Source organism: Eriocheir sinensis, chromosome 3 (assembly GCF_024679095.1).
Source record: "Eriocheir sinensis breed Jianghai 21 chromosome 3, ASM2467909v1, whole genome shotgun sequence".
In the NCBI taxonomy this organism is placed as follows: domain Eukaryota; kingdom Metazoa; phylum Arthropoda; class Malacostraca; order Decapoda; family Varunidae; genus Eriocheir; species Eriocheir sinensis.
The window spans coordinates 14,558,827-14,584,361 of record NC_066511.1 but is presented as its reverse complement, the minus strand read 5'-3'; the positions used below and the strand labels follow the sequence as shown (position 1 = coordinate 14,584,361).

General features: G+C 43.2%; 1 protein-coding gene across 2 annotated transcripts in view; it reads left to right on the top strand.

Moving 5' to 3' along the window:
* Window positions 1-25,535, top strand: part of LOC127005553 (AT-rich interactive domain-containing protein 3A-like) — a 246,837-nt gene that overhangs the window by 143,406 nt on the left and 77,896 nt on the right. For both annotated transcript variants that reach the window (XM_050874495.1, XM_050874488.1), the window contains exon 5: window positions 20,063-20,135. In XM_050874495.1, the coding sequence (XP_050730452.1) occupies window positions 20,063-20,135 (73 nt within the window). The remainder of the gene's footprint in view (window positions 1-20,062; window positions 20,136-25,535) is intronic.

Below are 25,535 nucleotides of genomic sequence, written 5' to 3'. Positions count from 1 at the left end.
TGGGAGGGAGGGGGGTAGAGGGGAGGGGAGGGGGCAGGCAGGTAGGTAGGTGGGTATATAGGTGGTGGCAGGGGTGGGGGGAGTGATAGTGGTGGTGGACATTATCTTATTAAACGTCATATGTAGCTTTTTTTCTTCTTTTTCTTTCCTCCTCCGTTCTCTCTCCTCCTCCGCCCTTCCTTCATTGTCCTCCTCCATTCACTCTTCCTGACTTCATCTGCATAACCAAGCAGTATGTTTTTCCTATTTTTATTTTTTTCTGCTTTTTTGGTCATATCAGAGGAAGCAAGCAAGCTGTCAAGGGAAACAAAAATATGAACAAATGGGAAACGATTCGTTCCGCCTCAAACTTAAAAAAAAAAAAGTGATTTAGAGTTCCAAAAAGTTATTCAGAAACGGTTCGAAAGGTGTCTTGATACTCCCTTCTCCTCCTGAAAAGTTCAAGTCGTAGGAAGGTGGAAATATAGACGAAGGACTGGACAGCATAAGGCACAGGTAAAGTGTCTCACGCCATTCCTCCTACCCCAGTCCTTCAGTCCTAAAGTAATGGGAAGTTAGTTAGTCAGTTTTTTTTTTTTTTTTTTTTTTTTTTGTAAAGAGGAAACAGTCATTACGTCTCAGGAAACGTTTAAGTCGTAGGAAGGTAAAAATACAGACTTACTAAGGGATGAACAGCAGAGGCATTAGGCCCCCTTCAATCCTTAAGTAAAGAGAAGTTAGTCAGTATTTTTTTTTTTTTGTAAAGAGGAAACAGTCATTACGTCTCAGGAAACGTTTAAGTCGTAGGAAAGTAGAAATACAGACGAAGGGGTGGACATCATAGGCATAAGTAGTGTCTTTCGCCCTCCATCCTTCCTCCCTCCCTCAATCCTTCAATCCAGAGAAGTTAGTTAGTTATTTAAAGAGGAAACAGACATTTTACACGTGTTTCCGACAAAGAGACAGAGACGCACTTTTACATCTCTATCTGTAAAAACCCACACACACAAACAAACAACCACGCTCACACACAAACACACACAAGAGGCGTCCAATCAATCACTGCAAGGCGCGGCGTCAATAACAGACAAGATAACTGAAAGAAAGACATGTCAAGTGATACGCGGAAATGAAGGATGACATGCTCTTTGAAGGCACTAATAATACTCGTCGCTGATTAGATAACCTACACGCCGACTGCCTGTGTGTCCCGCTGTGTGTGTGTGTGTGTGTGTGTGTGTGTCCGGTCACCGCCCACTCCCATAAGACCACCCTTGGACAACTGTGTGTGTGTGTGCGTGTGTGTGTGTGTGGTGGTGTGGGGGGGGGGGGTTTGACATTGTCTTTGAGAGAGAGAGAGAGAGAGAGAGAGAGAGAGAGAGAGAGAGAGAGAGAGAGAGAGAGAGAGAGAAGTAATAATTAGAAGCAGTATTTACATAAGCTTGATAAAAAAAAAAACGAAAGTAACACAGATCTAGTTAGAATTCAATGACTAAAGTATTACGTTCATCAATACTAACCTCGCCGGTGAGACGAAAATGAGCACTGAGGCCACGCGCAGCTATGCCATATGCTCCTATAATTTTACCTTATATATGCTTTATTACGTATATTGGCTACTGGCATCATTTTATAAGAGGGGAAAAAAGTGAAGGGTAGATTTTTTTTTATAGTAGAGGAAGCAGGAAAAGGAAAATAAGAAAAGTCCAAAAAACAGTCCGCTACGTCAGAAAAAAAAAACAAAGATAAAAAAAAGTATGATAGAAAAAGGCAAATTGCTGCTAAATATTGCTTCCTGTTGATTCTCTGAAGATGGAAAACCCGATGATGATAAAGATAACTATGTGGAAAGTTTCTATTTCGTCTGAACTGACCTGAAACACACACACACACACACACACACACACACACACACACACACACACACACACACACACACACACACACGAGGCAAGGTTAATTAATAAAAATGACGCAAATACTTCATTACTTCGAAATCTTACATCCTTCTCAGAAAATATTAAGTGTGACGTGGATCAGAAAGTGTGTGTGTGTGTGTGTGTGTTACGAAATGTGGCTTTCCCCCCACTATCCTCATATCTTTCTATCTATAAGAGTCTTTCCCATATATTTAGAATCAGTTTATAATTCATGATCCTTTCCTTTTTATAGTGCCAATATCAATAATAATAATAATAATAATAATAATAATAATAATAATAATAATAATAGTAATAATATGACTACACTAATATTAATAATCAGATACACATACTTGCTTCAGCCCTGACTTATGCAGCGTCATCATTCACTATATAAATGAAAAAAAATGATTTACTAAGTCGTAAGCCGAACTCTCGCTCACGCATTTCCCGGATTGAGAAACATCATATCAAACTCCTTAATCTAAAAGTCATAAAGGCCGCAGTGAATGGAGTTCTTAGAAACGGGGTTGGCTGGCTGGTTGGTAGCGCCGTGTCTGTGTGTGTGTGTGTGTGTGTGTGTTCTCTGTACTTAACACACACTCTTAACCTTTTTTTGCTACCAACTTCGTAATAATTATCAAACTCGTATCTTATTCAGAAGGGAGTAAGGTTCTGAGAAATGGGCGATGCGTCAGTGTGTGTGTGTGTGTTCGTGGTAGTCGGAAATGGTAAAACAGTAATTATGGAGATGATGAGACTGTGATCATGTCGAGACCCCAAATTTGTATGTGTGTATGTGCGTTGTCGTCAGTTGGTTGGTGGTGGTGTAGTCACGACACACACACACACACACACACACATCCCTCCTCGGAGCGCAGAATCTTCTAATCTTACACCCGCCAACTGATTCCCAACACGTGTATATACAGTGTTTTTGTCTCCATCACCCTACCACCTTTTTTTACGCCCCTTCCCGCTCACATTTCTCTTTCTTACGGCTCTCCCGCGCCCCGGAGCCGTAATCGCGGGTGATATTTCCTGGTGTCCGTTGCATCACTCGTGTGTCAGTGGGACGCACGCCAAAACCCTCCTTAGAAGTGCCAGAAATCACATACCAGCTTATTTACCTCCTTGCAACCCACACTTTCTTAGCCAAACCGCGGTAAATACGAGTGAAAAAGCGATCTGCGGTAAACTCCTGCGGGGGAACAAACAGGAATCATTACCCAACGGAAACTGGAGAGCGGCGGGTCAGCGGGTGTGCGGGAATCGGGTCCTGCCGCCGCGAACTTGTGGCATCGCGCGGGGCGGCGGGTCGGACATGACTGAGCGGCGAGTCTGCCTCTCGAAGGGAATCATTTGCTACCCCAGTGTGATCAAGGCGCTGGCTGTCTCGTGTCCCTGTGATCTCGAAGGTGATTTATAAAGCGACTACCGCCCATCACTCACGACCAGGAGCGGTGAACGTGATCGGTGAGGCGAGGCGCGGGAGGGAGGGAAAAAAAGGAGCAGTGAGCAAGTGTCGAGCGGCTTGATCGAGGTGCGCGGCGCGGGCATCATCCTCACCATTATCATCAAAATTCAGTGTTGCCAGCCGTCCATGACCCGGGTGATGATGTGTGATGTGTTTACCTGTGTTTAGGATGCAGGTTAAGCTTTCAGGTGTGTTATTAAGTAGTTTAACACCACCCTGACGTTTGGAAAGGAAGGGAATTATAGTGGAATGCGGAAAGATATATGTATGGCAGTTTTTATTAGTATTTCACATTCATACCCATATTTAACTGAACTGTCGCTGCTGTGTCGTGAACATTTGACTTACTTAACACCACCCTGACGTTTGGAAAGCAAGGGAATTATAGTGTAATGCGAAAAGGTGTGTTTATGGCAGTTTTTATCACTAATTCACATTCATACCCATACTTGAATGTGAACTGTCGCTGCTGTATCGTGAACATTAGACTTACTGGGCATCATCCTGGGGTTATAATTAAAGGAAAGAAATGACAGAGTGGATATGTAATGGAAACTGTAATTATTTATGGCGAAGTGCTTTTATTATTACACATATATCCATTATTTGACTGAACTGTGGTTGGGTTGTTCTCAATCCCTTCCTCTGTCACCCAAAACGTTCGTAACAGTAAGAAAACTAGGTAATTATTGAAAATCACTACGCACTTTTTCTTGACTTTTAAGTTTTTCCGCCTTCATATTATAGTTAAGGGACATGTATTTCCTCCCTTAACTGTAATACGGAGGTGTAATATCGTATTTTGAAGGCGCGTAGTGATTCTCAATAATTACCGAAAAATAATCATCAATGCATAAGCGAAATGAATATGACACGCACTTTAGGCTATCAAAGGAATGATGCATTAAAAAAAAAATGTTATAGAAATCACTCACTAGCAGACAAACAGACCTATGTCTATTATACATACAAACTAACCAAAAAAAATAGTTACCCAGATGTTGTTTGCAATATATGGACTTAAGCAAAGAACCATCATCATAATATTTCAACCCACATATTCATCCATTTTCCTTTGATTTCCTAACGTATTTCTTTGCGTTTGCATAAGTATACGTGTATATATATTTGTCTGTGTACGTTCTGTTTAGTATACTGTGCGTAGAATATCATTGTATAGAGGCTCGTAAATAATCTGAGAGAGAAGGGAGGGAATGAAAGTAGAGGGAAGAAAAAGGAAGGGTTAAGGAAGAAATGAGGGGAGAAGGTATGAAGGAGGAAGGGAAGCATAAGAAAAAGAAGAAAAGGAGGAAAAAGAAAGGAAATGGAAGAGAAGAAAGAGGAAGGGAGGGAATGAAAGTAGAGGGAAGGGAAAGGAAGGGTTAAGGAAGAAATGAGGGGAGAAGGTATGAGGGAGGAAGGGAAGCATAAGAAAAAGAAGAAAGGGAGGAAAAAGAAAGGAAATGGAAGAGAAGAAAGAGGAAGGGAGGGAATGAAAGTAGAGGGAAGGGAAAGGAAGAGTTGAGGAAGAAATGAGGAGAGAAGGTATGAGGGAGGAAGGGAAGCATAAGAAAAAGAAGAAAGGGAGGAAAAAGAAAGGAAATGGAAGAGAGAGAGAGAGAGAGAGAGAGAGAGAGAGAGAGAGAGAGAGAGAGAGAGAGAGAGAGAGCGGGACAAAGACACAGGCTATAAGGCATAAACAAAGACAAAGAGGAGAGCGACGTGACTATAACTTTAATGGTGATGTGAATATTTACCCAACAGACATAATTGCCTTCCCCTCCCCTTCCCTCCCCCCGCCTCTTCCCTCCTTTCGCCTCACCTCCCCTCTTCCCCTCCCTGTCTCTTCCCTTCCTTTTCTCTTCATTTCCCATCCTCTCTCTTCCTTCCCCTCTTCCCTTTCTCTTCCCTCCCTTTGTTTTGTTTTTCTCTTCCATTGCCTTTCTCTATCTTTCTTCTCGTATTTATTCTCTTCCTTTTCCCTTACTTTTTTTTCTCCTCCTTTGCTCTTCTTTATATCTTTCCTTCACCCCCACCCCTGTCTATCCCTTCCTTTCCCCTCCCTTCTCTCCCCCATCTCTTCCCAACCCCATCCATTTTATTGATTTTTCTTACCTTCTCAATACTCTCAACGTCTCCCCTCTCCTCCCTTCCCTTCCTCTCCTTCGCGTTCCACCCTTTCTATAACTCTCCCTTCTCTTCTCATTCCCTCTCAATCTCTTGCTCACCCCTTCCTTTACCTCCCCTCTAGTCTCATAACCTTCCTTTACCCTCCCTTTACTCCTCATCTTTTCCTACTTCTCCCTTCTCCCTCTCCCTTCCTCTCTATCCTTTTCTTCCCTTCTGGCATCAACAAGTGGAGAGACAGACGGACAGACAGACAGACACAGCCAGCCAGACAGTCGGCGGCCTATACAACAGTACCGGCGGGGTTATAAAAGTGTTTCGTATTACCCGTCTAATGTTTATGGCTGAATCTGTGTTGAGTGTGTGTGGGGGGAATGATGGGAGGGTGGGGTGGGGGCGTCCTGTGGGTGCCGGGGTGGGGAGTGGGAGGGTGTCGGTTGGGTGGATGGATGGGTGGGTGGGTGAGGGGTCCTGCGTTTAATTAGGTCGCCGTTGTGAAAGATGGGACCAGTGATAAGTGAGTTAGCAACGAGGGAGGAGGAAATATGATGAAGCAAGGGAGAGAAATGATAGGACTGTTGTGTGAGTTTGACGTAGTGAGAGTTTAACGAATAACAACTAGAAGAGAAGGATATATGATGAAGCAAGGGAGATAAATGAATGCTATTGTGGGAATTTGACGTAATGAGAGTTTAACTGAATAACAACTAGAAGAGAAGGATATATGATGAAGCAAGGGAGAGAAATGATAGGACTTGTGTGAGTTTGACGTAATGAGAGTTTAACTGAATAACAACTAGAAGAGAAGGATATATGATGAAGCAAGGGAGAGAAATGGTAGGACTGTTGTGTGAGTTTGACGTAATGAGAGTTTAACTGAATAACAACAAGAAGAGAAGGATATATGATGAAGCAAGGGAGAGAAATGTTAGGACTGTTGTGTGAGTTTGAGGTAGTGAGAGTTTAACGAAAAACAACTAGAAGAGAAGGATATATGATGAAGCAAGGGAGAGAAATGATAGGACTGTTGCGAGTTTGACGTAGTGAGAGTTTAACGAAAAACAACTAGAAGAGAAGGATATATGATGAAGCAAGGGAGAGAAATAATAGGACCGTTGTGTGAGTTTGACGTAGTGAGAGTTTAACGAATAACAGCTAGAAGAGAAGGATATATGATAAAGCAAGGGAGAGAAGTGAGTGCTATTGTGGGAGTTTGAAATACTGTATAGTGAGAGTTTTACGAAAGGACAGGACTTGCGTGAACTTGATACGATGAGAGTTCAACGAATATCAGCTAGAAGAGTAGAAATAACGATCAATGGAGAAGACGAATAGCTTATACGGGTCTGAAGAGTAAGAAATCAACAGCGTTATTGGTTTTCATTGTGTTGTTTGTTTCCTACTCGTTCAAAGTAATTACATGACCATAATAACTACCTAAAGAAAATCATGCTGTGTACCTACATGACAAGTTCTAAGCCATCGATACTTTGGATCATATTCTTAAACATTTCGGCGTACAAACACACACATTTGACAAGACTTTCGTAGGAGCTGTTGCAGGCATTTCCGTGAGGAGGAGGGGGTGGAGATTGGGAGGTACTTTTATGACCCTAATGGTATGTAGCTAGTTTGTCAAAGTTATTGTATATACCAAAAACAGTGAAGAATGCTGTTGTTTGTTCTTCCTTTGTGTTCCTTTTCGGCCTTCGGAAATAATGTGAGAGGCGGAGGATACCAACAGGATCTGAGCATACCAACCGAAGGATAAACAGGATATAATGATGATAACAGGGCGAGGCGTCAGGGGTTGGGTGTAGCGCGGGATCCCTTTGTTTTTATTAACCTCCGCGGGGTGCCTCAGGGCGGGGGTCTGGGTGTCCCTCAAGTAGGCGACGATGCACAGAGGGGTCCCGGGGGCAGGCATGGTGGCGGGGTGGTGGCTGACAGGCGGGCGGGTATTGTCTGTCCTGGGGGCATGCATGGATGAAAATAACGTCTTGGGTCTGGCTGGCTGTGGCTTAGCGTGGGGTAGCTATCAACAAGGCAGACTCCTGGGATGATAGTTGCCGATTGGAATTATACTTTACACGATGCAATTAATCTGACCGTGTGTTTGATATCAATTGGTTTCTTATTCTGAGTTAGTCACGAAGTTTTGAGCGTGATCAGTTACCGTAATCACAGGATACGTAAGTAGGAAAAGTTATAACAGTATACGATTAATTGAGGGAGGTGGAGAATGTGGTAACAATGCAAGACAAGAGAGAGTGAGAGGAGGAGGAGGAGGAGGAGGAGGAGGAATGAGAGGGTATAACGGCAAGCGGGAGAGAGAGAAACAGGAGTAGTAGAGACCAGTAGTAAGTGATTGCTTTCTCCTGCTCACTCAGTCCTTCACCCTGACACTTTGCCCCGCCGTTGTTGTTGCTGACTCAACCCGACAGAGCGTATACGAACATTCACCCTTCATACCACCGTCACGTGACCATCTTGACCCCTCGCATCAGACCAAGAACTCAGGGCTAAGACACACAGTCGTAATTGTCTGAAGGTCGTAGTAAATTCCCTCTTCATACCTACGTGAGCGTCTTGACTTACCGCTTCAGCCACAAGATAGAGAGCGAAAAACCGTCAATGATTCGTAAAAGTGTGAAGGTTGTGTGTGTATTCGCCCTTCTTACCGACGGTGGTTATTGAATACTCGCTTCAGGCTCGAATATTTTTAGAAGCGAAGAACTGTCCATGGCAAAGCTTTATACTCGTGTTTAGGTCGTACTTTGTTCATGCCGACGTTACGACATTGAATACTTCCTCCAGTCTCAAGTAATCAAAGAGCAAAGAACTGTCCATGCCAAAGCTTCCTGACCGTGTGAAAACCTTTGCCCCTTGATACCAACGTGACGATACTGAGTCCTTCCTTCAGGCTACATTTTCAAAGGGAGCAAAGAACTGTCCACGCCGAAAGCTTCCTCAAACCGTGTGAAGGTCGAGTGACGCCCTTTGTAAACAGACAGCGAGTGACGTGGCCTGCGTGGCGCCGTGTAAACAGTGAGTGAGGTGTTGAGTGAGTGACGGACTGACTGACGGAGCTCTTGGCGTCACCAGGATGTCGCCTTACACGCCTGAAGAGGACTGTGAGAAGAGTCCCCGTCGCCCGACCTACAAATCGCCGTACCTTGTAAGTATTGGTGATGGTGGTGGTGGGATGTTTCTAAGCGCCGTAGTCTTGTAAATTTCGGCGCGCCCAGACACACACATTTGACAAGGCTTTCGAAAGTGTTGTGTTCCATGGGTAATTGTGTGATTCTAATAGTAGCTTAAGAACATAAGAACGTAAGGAGTCTGCAAGAGACCGGTCAAAGCTTCTGTACTCTGAACGTGAAAAAAGAAGTCACGAGAATCCGATTAACCTCTTTCTCCGCCTTTCGAAATAGTGAGATTGATTCGACATTTATTTCCCGCATCGTCGTCAACGCCATCTCGAACTATGCGTACATGTGGCGTGCTACCCAGAAGCCGACCCTGCTAATCTTTTTTTTTTTTTTTTTTCTGTAAGAGACAATCCTCAGTGGAGAAGGCAAAGGGGGCGCCCACACATTTCATGACTTGGGAAGGAGGCCTGCACTGAGACTTGCCCAGAGTTATCCCCAGATTTGGCATCGTAGGGCGGGCGAGGCGACAAGCACCCCAGCGTATATCCCCATGCACTGATTGATCGATATAAAGATGTCTTGCCCCTTGCTGTCTGTCCTGAAGCGTTTCAAAGATCCAACAAACAAACAAGCCTGACAACAAACATCAGGACGTGGCTCTTTCCACTCCGCTCACTCACTCCTCCGCTTACACTCCACACGTGGGCATAGATTATCCTCGAAGCACACCTGTCCTCTAATTGGAATCGAGGTTATTCTGAAAGGTAATATTTTACATGAAAACACGATTTCGTCAAATATTTAATGCGTTTCGTGGATGATTACCAGGCAATTACCGGCATCAAAAGGCCTCTGAAACAACGTTATTTGCATGAAAACTCCATCTTTCCGCCACTAATAACTATGTGATTAAACTTAGATGTGATAAATGTACAAACGTTAAATATTTGTTGTTATTCGAAATCATGCGACGAAAAAATTGACAGAGAGAGAGAGAGAGAGACTATGCAGTTGCTCTCTCTCTCTCTCTCTCTCATTGTTGCGGTTAATGTATGGCTTCTCTTCTTATTATTGTGTGTGTGTGTGTGTGTGTGTGTGTGTGTGTGTGTGTACAAGATGGCGGGTTGCGATGGCGTATGGTTGGACTTTTTTTGGTGTTTATCAATGTGTGTCTGAATGTATATATGTATGTATGTATATGTATTGTTTACTTGTATGGATGTTTGTGTGTGTGTGTGTGTGTGTGTGTGTGTGTGTGTGTGTGTGTGTGTGTGATGATTGCTCATAACGATCATTTATCATGCCAGACTTTCATTAGTGAGAATTAGCATAATGTAATGTTTAAAAAAGTGGGCGGTAGGACGCACTTTAGAAAATGGTTGCGTAGTTCATTATATATTTTTCATTTCTGGCATCACTGATCATCATTTAAAGTTCATCATCATTATTATTATTATTATTATTATTATTATTATTATTATTATTATTATTATTGCTGTCATTATCATCATCACCAGCAACAGCAGAATCAATAACATGAATAGCATTGTGATCATCGTCTTTCTTACTCATGGTATTTTCATTATCAACATCACTATCATCATGAACATCGCAGTCGTTATAGTCATCGAAATTATCAACAACTTAACCGTAATTTTTTCATACATAATCTTTCTGTCTATCTGTCTATCTATATCTATCTTCGATCTATCTTTATCTGTCTCTGTTTATCTATCTATCTATCTCATACATATCTTCATACATAATCTTTGTGTCTGTATCTATCTGTATCTGTCTATCTATATTTATTTTCGATCTATCTTTACGGTATCTGTCTCTGTCTATCTATCTATCTATCTCATACATATCTTCATACATAATCTTTCTGTCTGTATCTATTTATCTGTATCTATCTATCTATATCTATATTCGATCTATCTCTTTCTGTCTGTCTATCTCTCTATCTATCTCATTCTCAGTCTTTCATTGCTCTCCTAATTTTTTTCTAAAGCTAAAGGCGCTAACCTAATCTTTCCAAACCTGAAGTCGCTATCCTATCTATCCGAAACCTTAATCGTATAGCGTCATTTTCTTACCGTGTTTTCTCTTTTCATGCCCAAGACTTGTGTTCTCTGGTCTCAAGCGGTCCTCCAGTTTTCTTCTTTTCGTCCTTGATCTCCAGAATGTAAAAAAAAATAAAAATAAAAAAAGAATAAAAAAAAGAAGGGAATTAAATCATCAAGGCAAGCCACGTTAATAATTTTTTTTATTTTTTATACTTCACTGCGTCTTGTTAAAAAGGAGAGGAAGTTTGGAACGTTAAAGCAAAGAAATACACTCGAAAACTATTCATTTGGTGAGTCACGGAAGCTGAAAAAATATATAAAACGAATATGATTTTAATTTCATGTAGGAAGCAGTTTTATGTTACCGCGCTGCGACTGAAGGGGAAAAAAATGTGTAACGAAATATAAATATGCTTACTGAAACGAATATTAAAAAGAAAAAAAAAACGTCAGGAATATGTAACGAAATCGAATTATGCTTCCCGGAAAGAAAATTAAATAGGAAAAAAAATGTCAGGAATGTTTTTTCAGTGATGCGGATAAACTAAAAAGAAGTAAGAAATGCATAGAAGAAGTAAAAGTAGCTAATTGTGCAATGAATTAATACAGAAAAATGTAACTGAACAGAACTGCTTGCCGAAAGAAAATTTAAAAGGAAAAATGTCAAGAATGTTTTCAGTGATGCAGATAAATTATAAGAAATGCATAAAAAATTGCATAGAAAGGAAAGAGAAATAAATAAAGAAAATAAAGAAAGTAAGAAAGAAACAAAGATAGAAATAGTTACGACTGAACTAAAAAGATAAAGAATTGCATAACGATAAAGAAAAAGAAAGAAAGAAATAATCACAACGACTTAGCAAAACACTGAAGATCAACTCAATGAAAAAAAAAGTTATCAAAGCCATCCATTCAACGCACCTCGTCCCAGATCTTTACCCCCTCTCCCACCCCTCACCCCCCTCTCACTCCTTCCATAACCCACCCCTTTCACGCCCCTCCCACCCCTCCTCCTCACCCCTTCCCCCTTCCCACACACACCCTGACCCCTCCCTTACCCTCCCTAACGCCTTCCTTATCACCCCTCCCTCACCCCCTTGTACATACCTTACCCTCTCATCCCTTTCACCCCCGATTAATCAGGCGTGTCAAATTATTCATGAAATCGGAGAATTATGATGTCTAGTCTCGATCATCTAAAAAGCTGCGCCGCCGACACTCACGCTCGCTCCCACATCTGTGCTCTCTCTCTCTCTCTCTCTCTCTCTCTCTCTCTCTCTCCCCGTGTGTGTGTGTGTGTGTGTGTGTGTGTGTGCAAGCGCTTATTATTTAAATGTGACAGTTTACATCGTGTTCCGGGGCGATCACGCTGGTGGGGACTGCGCAATTAGAGTATTCGATGCGTGTTTTTTTTTTTTTTATATAATTCTAGACAAGTTTTGCTTTCACATTTTTCTAATCTTTATTTTTTTTCTTTTCTTTAATGTTTAGTTTTGATATTTTTTTCCCCTCCGACACTCAAACTTTTCTTTCCTTGTACATTCATAAGATTCAGAATTGATCTTTTTTTATTACAAACAAAAAAAATCAGTTCTAAACCTTAGGGATAAACAAGGAGAGAAAATGTTTCAGATTCATTTTTTTTTTCTCCTACTATATATACTCGAAAGTTTTATAATTGTTCATAATCGTTTCCCTTCTTCATATATTCTCAGAAGTCTTAAGATTTGATACTTTTTTTCTCTTCCTATACTCAAGAGTTTTAAATTTGATCATTTCCTTAGACTCTCATGGACCCGTCAGATGTCTCTTCTAGATACCATAATCTTCCCAGTCTTGTTGTTGCTACTGCTGATTTTACTGCTATAGTTTGGGCGTTCGATTCCGCGGGTCCTTTCCTCCCCTCTGCTCTGCCACAGTCTCATCCCCTATCCCTTCCTCTCTTATGTTACCTATAGCTAACATATGAGAGGAAGGGATAGGTGTTGGGACTGTGTGGCAGAGCAGAGGGAAGGAAAGGACCCGCGGAATCGAACGCCCAAATATAACATACCATCATGACGACTTCAAGTTATCAATAATGTCTCCTGCAGTGTCGTAAAAATGCATCAGGGAATCATATGTAGTGGCAACCGCTGCGGGAAGACAATTTGAGGAGCGTGGAGATGAAAGGCGCAGGTATACATCTATCATACGGCACTCACTTTGATATTAAGGGCCGTATTTTAAGACACCATCGCTTCTCAAATCATCTATTTCTAAAGGTCATAAGGGCCGTATTTTAAGACACCATCGCTTCTCAAATCATCTATTTCTAAAGGTCATAAGGGCCGTATTTTAAGACACCATCGCTTCTCAAATCAACTATTTCTAAAGGTCAAAGAGGGGATCAATCTGGTTTTCATGAGTGTTTTTTAAGGTTCATGGCACAGAAGAAGGGTCAAACTACCACCAGGGTCATAAAACTACCCCTGGAAAGGCCTACAGCTCCTACGAAAGCCATGTCAAATATGTGAACTTGGGCGACGAAATGTTTTAAAATACGACCCTAAGGCTTTCCAGTGCGTTAAGCAGCTAAGTAAGGCGAGTTAATGGTGGGAAGCTCCATCGATCACCTCGCCAGCCACGCCCAGGGAAGGAAAGACACGAGGGTCGGTGTTCTCAGACGCTTCCTTCCGCCTCTCACATCCTGCGTTGCCAGATTATCGTACTTAGCCTTTCATGTTTTCCGATTTCCGACCCCAAAACTATCTCCTCCACTCCAATAACTACATTTACTTATAGTTACCGTTGAAAGGTTTAATTATTAGTGTCTTTTTGCTATAGTGTCTAAATACGGTAAATACAATGGTGGATACGATAATCTGGCAACCCTCCCTGCTCACATCAGCTATTTCCAGAGGCCAAAAAGGAGATTAATCGGGTTGTCATCAGTGTTTTTTTCACGTTCATGATACAGATGCTTTTTCGAACTACTCAGGGTCATAAAATTGCCTATGGAAAGGCCCACAACTCTTACGAAGCCCTTGTCAAGTGTGTGTGAACAGAAGAACAAGGGAAGGAAGAAGAACAAGGGTCAGAAGGCTACTCATGGAAATACCCACAAATACTACGAAAGCCTTGTCAAGTGTGTGTGAACAGAAGAACAAGGGAAGGAAGAAGAACAAGGGTCAGAAAGCTACTCATGGAAATGCCCACAAATACTACGAAAGCCTTGTCATGTGTGTGAACAGAAGAACAAGGGAAGGAAGAAGAACAAGGGTCAGAAGGCTACTCATGGAAATGCCCACAAATGCTACGAAAGCCTTGTCAAGTGTGTGTGAACAGAAGAACAAGGGAAGGAAGAAGAACAAGGGTCAGAAGGCTACTCATGGAAATGCCCACAAATGCTACGAAAGCCTTGTCAAGTGTGTGTGAACAGAAGAACAAGGCAGGAATAAGAACAAGGGTCAGAAGGCTACTCATGGAAATGCCCACAAATACTACGAAAGCCTTGTCAAGTGTGTGTGAACAGAAGAACAAGGGCAGGAAGAAGAACAAGGGTCAGAAAGCTACTCATGGAAATACCCACAAATACTACGAAAGCCTTGTCAAGTGTGTGTGAACAGAAGAACAAGGGAAGGAAGAAGAACTAGGGTCAGAAAGCTCCTCATGGAAATACCCACAAATACTACGAAAGCCTTGTCATGTGTGTGTGAACAGAAGAACAAGGGAAGCAAGAAGAACAAGGGTCAGAAGGCTACTCATGGAAATACCCTCAAATACTACGAAAGCCTTGTCAAGTGTGTGTGAACAGAAGAACAAGGGAAGGAAGAAGAACAAGGGTCAGAAGGCTACTCATGGAAATGCCCACAAATACTACGAAAGCCTTGTCAAGTGTGTGTGAACAGAAGAACAAGGGAAGGAAGAAGAACAAGGGTCAGAAGGCTACTCATGGAAACGCCCACAACTCCTAGGAAAGCCTCGTCAAATTTGTATAGGTCTGCTAGAGCCCCGAAGTGTTGTAGAAGATGCGCCGAGTTCGAGGCGTCTTCACCCTCGAGGTCAGCGACACGAGACACGGCACCACACGTCCTCCAACGCATGTTACCATATATTGATCGCTATTGCTTGGTCTGTCATTAGGGCGGCGGCACCAACGCAGGGAAGACCGTAAGTGTGCTACGAAGTCGTTATTGATGTGTGGGTAATGATAGGTTTGTGTCATCAAGGCGTGAGAAGAAATGTTAGTTATGGAAAATGTGTATAATTTGTTGAAGGGTGAAATCGTAGTGCTACAACATGAAAGTCTCGATGCGGAGATAGGCGGAAATGAGAAAGAACTGTATTACGAATTTATGTACTTATTAATTCAGGAGGAAATCAGAAAGAAATATATTACGAATTTATTTACTTATTCATTCAGCCATTCAATCATTCGTTTCAAGCACTAACACGCTGATTCATGAAGGTAACGTCAGGGAATTATCAGAAGGAACATTTATACACAGAATAGGTAATTATGGAGCGAGGAAAAAAAAAAAAGGAAATAAAAAAATAATAAACAACAAAACAAGAAAACAAAACAAAAAGAACAACTACAAATATATTCGTATCCTTGAAAGAAAGAAGGAAAGGCTCAACAACGAGATTTATTATTACGTTTATTTATTTATTTATTATATGAGAGAGAGAGAGAGAGAGAGAGGGGGGGGGGGTGATTTGGAGGTAAGGTTATCAGCGTCTCATGACTTGCTTCTGTTATCTATCTATTTATTTATCTATTCAGTTATTTATTATTAGTTCTCTTTGAATCTGAAGGAAGGGAGTGCCACCTGTGTGTGTGTGTGTGTGTGTGTGTGTGTGTGTGTGGTCGGTCTCTGCAGTAACCTGAGGAGGAAGAAGAGGAGGGAAGGAGAGAGGATGGAGAAGAGAGGGGAAGGAGATGAAAGGGTTTTATGCTGCAGTTATATAGGGAGGAGGAGGAGGAGGAGGAGGAGGAGGAGGAAATAAGTCCATCCCGTCTCATCCATTAGGAAAGGAGGAAGATTAAGATATAGAAAATAGAGAAAGAAAAGGAAGGGAAAATTTTGTCAGAGGGAAGAGAGGAAGGAGAGTATAGTGAATAGGAGAAGACAAGAGAAAAAGGGAAAGAGAAGGAGAATTAAAGACACGAAGATACAAGGGTAAGAAGAGCGAGTCAGTTCCTCCGCAACCACAAGGAAAGAAAAGGAGAAATAGAACGAACAGGAAGAGACAAGATAAACAAAGGGAAGAGAAGAAAGAAAACAGAATGGAAGGCAGGAATAGAACGGCACACGAGGCAACACGAAGAAAAAAAAGGAAAAAGAAGAATATAATGTTTACCAAGAGAGAAGAGCAAGAAGAAAGTCAAAGTCACCGAGAGAATGAACACAGGTAAAGGAAGAAGAGCGGAAAAAAAAGGATTCGATTTGATTTCATACATTTATTGAGATATACACATACATATAACAGTATACATATATAGTCTCAAAAGGGTGAAAGTACCTTTGTTGACTTCACCCCAACCCTTCTGTATTGTGTCTTAACATTACCTTACATTATATTACACTAGGAAGGAGAAGGAGCATACAATAGACACGAGGTACAAGAGTATAGGAAGAAAGTCGATGCCCTCGCCTGCCACCCAACCGCCGACCCAACCCTCCGTCATCGGTTCTGATCCTTTTAGCAAGCTTAAATTGTGGCCTCAAGTCCTGAATCGCATATTAAGAAATCTTAGCGTAACATCTGCGGCTTCCCTTTCTCCTCCTCCTCCTCCTCCTCTTCCTCCTTGTCTTCCCCCTTTTCCTCTTCTTCCTTAGGGTTGATTATCTCTCTCTCTCTCTCTCTCTCTCTCTCTCTCTCTCTCTCTCTCTCTCTCTTCCTCTCTTTCTCATAGCCTCCTTTTCCTTCTTCTTCCTCTTCCTCTTTCTCTTCTATCTGTCTCCCTCTTCCTGTTTTCGATCTTTCCTTTTCATTCCAGCGTATTATTTTTTGGAGAGGGGGAAGGAGAGGGAGGGGAAGGAGGAGGGGGTGCATACTTCTGTGGGTTCTGAAAGGGGGGAAGAGAGAGGAGGGCGGAAGACATTGTGCTTAAGACAGCGAGTTAGTGGATTTTCCGTTTCAGTCTACTTCAGAGCGTGCATTGAGGCATATTTAGGTTAAGTCGATGGGGGGGAGGGGTGACGTCGTATGTGTGTGTGGTGAGGGGGGGAGGTAGGGGAGTGACGTGTGTGTGTGTGTGTGTGTGTGTGTGTGTGTGTGTGTGTGTGTGTGTGTGTGCAGTGGATAGCTCGCACGTTTGCCTCTCACTCACCTCCGATAAATTCATAGGTCCCAGGTTCGATTCCCGGCCGGAGTGAAGACGCGTGAGCCATCTCCTTACACCTGTGCCTCTTCCACCCAGCGGTCAATACCAATCGGTCCCTTCTTACGCTGTAACTGCGCGTGGCCTCAGTGCCCATCTCCGTCACATTGAACCCTTGAGCTTGTATACTCGAGGTTGATAATTATAAGAGTCGGTGCCGTGCTGAAGGCGACTCAGTGCCCGGTTGAAGGTGGAGGGAGGAGGGTGTTGGGTGTCCCGTGTTACCTGGCCAAGACGCGATCAATCTTCTGGGGAGGCGAAACATCATGCCTCTGTGATACCCGATCCGCCTCCTCCTCCCTCTCCTCTCTCACCTCATCCCCTCTCTCTCCCCTCCCCCCCTTCCTCTCACCTCCTTCATTCCACACGCGATCGCTCCTGACGTTCACAAATGATCTAGCGAGCCTTGAGCCGCGTATCAGAAGGCGGTGTGAATAAATAGCCGGGTTGGTGGCGGGGTTGTCATGTCGCTGCGTGTCGTCAAGGTCATGTTAGCCGCTGGTTATAATCGTCACCTTCGTAAACAAACTACCGGTCTTTTTTTTTCAGTTCTCGGGAAATCATAATAAACTCGTGATATAAAGAGAAGAGTTAAGGTAGTTTTAGGGCATTCAACACCCTATTTTTCCTATATAGAAGGACAAAGGCAACTATATACCCTCTAGAAAGCTATGATGGATTTATCGACTTCTTGTTTGATTTTGTTATTGATTTCATGTATATCCCACCTCTTGATATTGATGAGTGGCATATTCTTCATTTACCGTCAGTGGCTTTCTTATGGTTTAGTTATGCATTGTGTTATCGTCTGTTACGAGGTATGGCGGCGTGGGTTGCCATCTCTCGCCTCTGATTACTCCCTTTCTACATCCTTCCTTCATCTAATTCACTCCTACCTTTCTTCGCTGCTTTTCATTCAGTCCAGCAGCAGCGGAGTTTGATAGGATGCGGTGCGCGGCGCGGAAACAATTATGAAGAGTGGCCCGCAGCGGGAGGTTGACGGGCGTGACAGCCGACGCCACGCTCCTCAGCTCCTCACACACACCTTAACATATTGGCGGTTTAATCAACGGATAAACCCACGGTGTTGGCCTCCCGTGGCGCGTTGGCAGTAATGTTGATATCATGGTAATTATTGCAGTAATTCATCCCCGTCGCGGCGGCCTGATGGAGCACCGACGCAGCCGCGGGGCACTGTGCGGCGGTGGGGGGGAAGGGGGAGAGATGTGGTGCTGGGTGCGGGATGAAGGAAGGTGCTGCTGGGGTCTCCTCTTTTGCTTGTTCCGCCACCGACCACGCTCCTGTCTGTCTCTCGAGTGTAGCGTCTGCGGCGTGTGTGTCTGTAGCGAGACGTGGGTTGTGTCGGATGTTCTAAAACCTAAACAGACAGCGTGTACCCAAACAATGCGACTGTACTATTTTTCGTCCTTCCAAGAGATAGAACAGAACAGAATGAGAATAAAACAGGATAGCATAAGGCTCAGAAAAGAAGGAAGAAAGAATAATAGGAGAGATAGAGGAACAAAAAAGGTTGAAGAATAGAAAGAATGGTGTGAAGGAGGTGGAAGAAGGAAGGAAGGAATAAAGAAAGGAAAAGGGGAAGTAAGGTAAGTTGGAGAGAGAGAGAGAGAGAGAGAGAGAGAGAGAGAGAGAGAGAGAGAGAGAGAGAGAGAGAGAGAGAGAGAGAGAGGTGGTTGCAGTTGAGTTTTTTGCATGAATCTTTCCAAATTTGTAAGAGTCATCAGATCCAGCGCATCGCATAAGGCCAGACCATTATTTGCAGGCAGTAATAGATGGGAAGGGGCGAGTGAGACCAGCTACTCTCCCTCCCTTCTCTCCCTCTCTCTCCCTCCCTCTCTCCCTCTCATCGTCTGCGTCCTCCATCTTGCATCTCTTCGCCTTCCTTCTTCTTCTTTCATTTATCTTCCCACTCTCCCTTTCTTCGTTTTTTTTTTGTGTGTCTTTCTGTTCCTAGGTCTTGTATTTTCTCCCTGTTTCCCTTCTTTTTCTTTTTTTCTACCTTCTTTTTTTGTCTCTTCGTCTTCATTTTCCTCATTCCCGTCAACTTTCTTTCATCTTTCCATCTCCAGCTTTATTATTCTCGTTCTGTCTTTATTTCCCTCCTTTTCGCATCTGTCCATCTTGTTTTTCTCCATTCTTCTACCTTCTATTCATTTTTTCTTCTCCACCCTTTTCTCTCTCTTTCGGCATTCATCCCCCCAAGTTTTGCTCTTTACCTTCCTCATTTATTCTTCATCTATCTCCTACCCTCCTTCTTTTTCTTCTTTCTTTCCCTCTTCTCCTCCTCTCCGCCCCTTTTAAGAAACTAATGGACTCTCTCTCTCTCTCCCCCCCCGTCTCTCTCTCTCTCACTCTCTCTCTCTCTCTGGTATTTAAATTTTATATCAGACACACACAAAAAAAAAACCGTACATATATAACAAGAAATAGAACAGCAAGACGAAAACGGAGGTTGGGAGGCTGCGCGCGCATAGCATTAAGAATGGGAAGATGAGAGGGCAGGAGGAGGGAGGGGGAGAGAGGGGGGACTTTACTACGTGTTCCAAGCAACCAGTTCGTGACACGCCAAATGGCCAAGATTTACACACGCACACACACACACGTAGGTTGGTTGGCTGCATTTGAGACACCTTGGTTCAAATTTACTTCTTGTTTTTTTTTCACAGTAACGGAAGCAACTTAGTTAAGGACAAAAAAAAATAAACAAAAAAGAAAGCGCATTATTAGTGTGTTGATGTATTTCTATATATTAATTGTTTCCTACGTATAGATGGATAGATAAATAGACAGAGAGAAGGCTGACTTGTATAGTGGTCACACAGTCAGTCAGTCAGTCAGTCAGTCAGTCAAGTTTCTGAAGACAGGTATATAATTAGCGACGCAAAGTGGGTTACAGAGGTGTGTATGTGCAGCCTTTGTGTGCTAACGTGTGTCTCTCGTCTTTTCAGCTTTACGAACTCAGCGACGAACCGAAGAGGAAAGAGTTTCTGGATGAACTCTTCTCGTTCATGCAGAAGCGAGGTGAGTGTTGACCTTACGTTGTTGTCTGACTCCCTCTCCCTTATCCCCCTTCTACTCTGTCTCATTATACATCCATCTATTAATCTCTTAGGTGTCAGGGATGAAAGGTAAGGTTTTAATTAATATTTTACTCTAATTCCTCCTTTATTTGTATCTTCTGACGTGTTTTTAGAAGGCATGGTTATTTTTTTCGTTATTTTTCTTTTACATCCACAGATACTCAGAATAACGTCTTTTTTTATTTATTTTTTCGGGTTTCAAGTGTAGTAACGCCATTGCATGAACGTATCTATGGCAAAATTTAAATAGCCTTAATTATTCTAACTTCAATCCCAAAGACTACACAATCACATTTCATAAGGCTTTCATAGAGGTTTTTGTGTTAGTATATCTATGGGAGGTGGTTTTATGAGTCTAGTGATATTTGGGTAAGGCTTCTGCACCATGAACGTGGAAAACACTCCTGAGAACCCGACTGATCTTCTTTGTGGCCTTTGGAAGCAGTTGTGAGAGCCGAAAGCGTCTGAGAATACAGTTCGAACCTCCATCCTGCAAGACACCGACCCTCGACTTGTTTTCACGGCGCTGGGAGAGCAAAGGACCAAAAAACAGGAGCCTTCACTCTTCTAAGGTCTCGTTTGCAGGGCGCCACTCCTTTGTAGAACCGGGGAAAAGAAAGAAGAGGAGGAGGAGAAGGAGGAAATGACAAAAAGGACTAGAGAGGTTTGGTGTGGTGTTGAAGGAATGAATGATGAAAGAAGGAGAAGAAGGAACAAAAGAAGGAGGAGGAAGAAGAAATAAGAAGGGAAGCGGAAGAAGAGGAGGAGGAGGAGGAAATCACAAAAGAAGAAGTGCATACAAGAAGGAAGTAAAAGAGAAAGAAAAAATAGAAGGACTAAGAAAGGAGAGGTGGAAGAATGAACGAAGAAAGGAGAGAAGGAAGGAAAAAATAAGAAATTGTGTTAAGAAGGATTGGATCAGGAGGAGAGAATGAAGTAGTACAAGAAGGAGGAGGAGGAGGAGGAGGAAGAGGACCAGGACCAATTTGCATACATGAGGGACATTGTAGGTCTTCTGTGGAGCTCCTCGTGTCATTCTTTGCACCTCCTCTGACGTGTGTGTGTGTGTGTGTGTGTGTGTCTGTCCGTCTGTTACGTAAGGTTCTTTTCCCCGTATTTGGGTTATGCTTCAAGTCCGTTCTGGTAACACTTTTATGGCGAGGTCTTGCAAAAAGCTGTTTTGTAATGCTGCACCGAATTCTTCTTTAAAAATTCCAAAAAAAAAAAATGATATCAGGGTTTTGTAGTTTCGCTGATGTTGCGTAGCGTTTCCCTTGAAGACCCATCCTGCAAAGTATAGACCTAATCGCCCCTAAGATTGAATGATAAATGAATGAAGAAAGGTAGGAAGGAGGGACGTATAGAAGTTAAGGAAGGAGAGAAGAAAGGAGATAAGGTACGATGGATGGAGGGAGAGATAGGGAGAATGGAGGGAAAAGTACGGATTGGAGAAAGGACGTATGAGTAACTGAATACCTGGCTGAAGGAAAGAAGGGAATGAAGAGGGAAAGGGAAGAAGAATATAGGAGAGAGAGAGAGAGAGAGAGAGAGAGAGAGAGAGAGAGAGAGAGAGAGAGAGAGAGAGAGAGAGAGAGAGAGAGGTGATGGCGGAATGGAAGAAAGGAGAGAGTGATAGACATAGAGAGAGAGGGGGGGATGATTAAGAGAGGGAGGGAGAGACAGAGAAGGGGGGAAGGGGATTTGGGGAGACACAGAAACCTTAAAAGTCTCATATAACCTTGTTACTTATAAGAACATTAATATGACACGTGGTGCGCGCACACACACACACACACACACACACACACACACACACACACACACACGGCTCGGAATACATTGCCGTGAATTAAACTTCGAACTGGGAAACGTGATACCAGGTGAACGGAGGTGAGAGAGAGAGAGAGAGAGAGAGAGAGAGAGAGAGAGAGAGAGAGAGAGAGAGAGAGAGAGAGTAGTAGTAGTTTTTGTTGTTGTTGCTTTTGCTGTAGACGTTATAAAAGCAGAAAAGGAAAGAGAACAAAAAATAAAATAAAGAGCAACGTAGACAATAAAAGGAAACGGAGAGAAAAAGACAAATTCAAGGGAGTATGGAGAGAAAGAGAGGTGAAGGAAGGAAGGAAGGGAAGCAAGGGAGAAAAACTAAACATCGGAAGGGTTAAGTATTTACCTTAGGATCAGAGGAAGAAGAGGAGGAGGAGGAGGGAAAATATAATAAAGGTAACTAACTATAAGGACTTTAATGTATTCCAAGGAGGGGGAAGTAGAAGACATAGGAGGAGGAGGAGGTAGGAGAAGAATAGGTAGTGAGGGTTAGTTCAAAGGGAAAGTAGAAGAGGAGGAGGAGGAGGAAGAAAAAGAAGAAGAGGTAGTAAGGGTTAGTTCAAAGGGAAAGTAAAAGAGGAGGAGAAGGAGGAGGAAGAATAAGAGGAGGAGAGTACCATCATCAACATCAGCAGCAGGAACAGGGGCGGCGGGAGGGTGTCGGGTGTCACGATATGAAATTCCGTGGGTGGTGTTGGGCGTGACTGTAACAAATGACTGGCGAGGAGGGCGCAGGAGGAGGAGGAGGATGGTGTTGAGGGAAGAGAAGGAATAGGAGGAAGAAGAGAGGAACACATGGAACCCGACGATAGTACTTTGGAGATGGTCACGAGGTTTAATATTTCCAAGAGAGACGATTTTCGCACCGGCTCCTTATGCGAGACGCTTTTGCCAGTGACCTTTGAGTAGAAACGAAGAAAAAAACAACTTCCGCCAAGATATACGTCACTGCGCTTCCCATAAATAGCTTTGGTGATATCTTCAATTGCTCACTCTAAATTAACTTGGGCACTCTAGGTATATAGCTCTGTGGTTCCTCATAAACAACGGGAAGAAAACAATAACCTCCTCCAAGATATACGTCGCTGCGCTTGCCATAAATAGCTTTGGTGATATCTTCAATTGCTCACTCTAAATTAACTTGGGCACTCTAGGTATATAGCTCTGTGGTTCCTCTTAAACGTCTCGCCGCTTCAGTTCTCATGTTTGAAAAGCCTCTCGTAGAAGTTCTCGGAGTTTTCATGGACTGTTGCGTGATCCCAGTGATAATTTCATACACGCCTTCTGCACCACGAACGGGACAATCACCCATGAAAACCCGGTTAATCTGCTCACTATTGAGAGACCCTGGGTTCGATTCCCGGGGGGAGTGGAAAAATTTGGGCGGCTTTTCCGATACCTTACGCCCCTGTCCACCCAGCAGTGAATGGGTACCAGGTATTAATCGGGGGTTGTGTCCCGTCTCCTGGGATCTGCTCTCTTCTTCTAAAATTCCTTCCCTCTCCTGTCTCTCTCCGGCATATGACCACAGATGTTGCGGCGACTAAACGAAACTTTCCAACTTTTCCCGGTTTATCTTCTCTGTGACCTTGGAAAATAGTCGTAATGGGAGCCCGAAACGTGTAAAAATATGGACCTGTGTGTCTTGCTGCTGACTTATAACGTTGTGTGTTTTTTAGGTAGATGCTGAAGATTCCGCCAAGACCTGACTCTTCCTTTAAGACTTACAATGGCTTGTCACTCATGTTATACGCGTAAAAACTCTTTCTGGTCCCGAAGGGTACGACTTTAAAAGAAGGGAGGGCGGAAAAAGGGAAGGTTTGAAAGAAGGAAGGAAGAATGAAAAAATAACTCACCATTTCTTCGCTCAAACGTTCCCCCAAAAATCCACTCTGGACGATTCAGGGCATATTCCTCCTACTCATTCCCCCTCTGACTCCAGTATGCCTATTATTAAGACTCCTAAACAATTTTATAGTTGAATGACAATTGCCTTTTGCCTGGCTTTGCACTTGGTAGTGGTGAGAAATACCTATTTCTTACGCATCCAGGTTGTCTACAATAAACTGGTTTTTGCTAGGTATCGGAAACTGTCTTATAGAAATTTAACAACTTTGCCCCCGAATCATTTTCTCGAGGATCTTGCCCGCTACTTAGGTCTGATTTATGGCTCTTTAATGCTACACTCATGCCCATTTCTCGTAAAGTGGGGTTAAGTTCACCATAGTCTTCGTTTACTTCGAACTGACTGACTGGAAACACTGATGGTATGTGATGTGGGTGCAGTGTTCGCAGTTTAAAAATTCTTGCAGTAGCCTTTGGAACAGATCTTCACGTGGAGAGAGATGACTTATGTGTTCGAAGAGTCTAAATACTTAAGTACCTCGAGCTCATATTTATAGGGTGACCATTTTCAGGGGTGAGAGAACCGTAGAGGGGAATAAAGACAAGATAGGTATGAGGACAAAAAAGAAAGGTCAGAAAATTAACGAAGAAAGAAAAGAAAGAAGGAAAAGAATTGTGTTAAGGATTAGATAAGGAGGAGAGAATGAAGGACTACAAGAAGGAGGAGGAAAATGAGAAGAAAAAGCAGAAGATGAAGAAGACGACGACAAAGAAGAAGAAGAAGAAGAAGAAAAAGAAGAACAAGAAGAAGAGCAAGAGGAGGAGGAGGAGGAGTGGAGACAGGGAGAGCGGTGTGAATGGGGAGGAGGGACAGAGTTTTTACTTGAAGGAGGAGGAGGAGGACCAAGAGGAGAAGGAGGAGGAGGAGGAGGAGGGGAAGAGTACACGTTTTAAGTGGAGATCGCCGGGCATTAGTAGGAGTGTAAAGCCGTGGTGATGAAGGCAACTGGTGGTGGTTATGGTGTGGCCGCGGGATATCATTCACCACCACCACCACCACCACTCTGAAGGAAGGAGCAAGAGGAGGAGGAGGAGAGAGGAAGGACGGCGAGTCAGGGTAATGGACGTGTAGTGAGGTGGAGGAGGTGGAGGAGGAAAGGAAAACAAAGAAAGAGAATTACGGTACAATAGGAAAAATTTAATAAAGAACGTCTGGTTGAATAATGTAAAAGAAAAGTAGAACAAAAAACGGATAGAAATGAAAATTATGAGAGGAAGAGGTTAGAGAGAGAGAGAGAGAGAGAGAGAGAAAACAGAAAAAAGGGCAGTAGAGGAAAGAGGAAGAGAAGAAGGGAAAGGAAGGGACAGGAAGAAAATGTGGAGGGAGGGAGAAAAAAGGAATTAGGAGAGGAAGAGGTGAGAAGGGAGAGAAGGAGGGGAAGTAGAAGTACCCCCCCACTCCTCCCCCTTCCCCTCCTCCTTCCCCCTTCCCCCTCCCCCTCCACCACGCACCCTGCAATTTGGTATCAATAAAAATGGAACCAACTCGGAATAATTTCTTTGGCGAGGGATAATTGCTCGCCGGGACCTTGCTACCCCGACCGCAGCTCCCCTTCCCCCTTCTCTCTCTCTCTCTCTCTCTCTCTCTCTCATCCCCTTTTAGTCCTCTTTA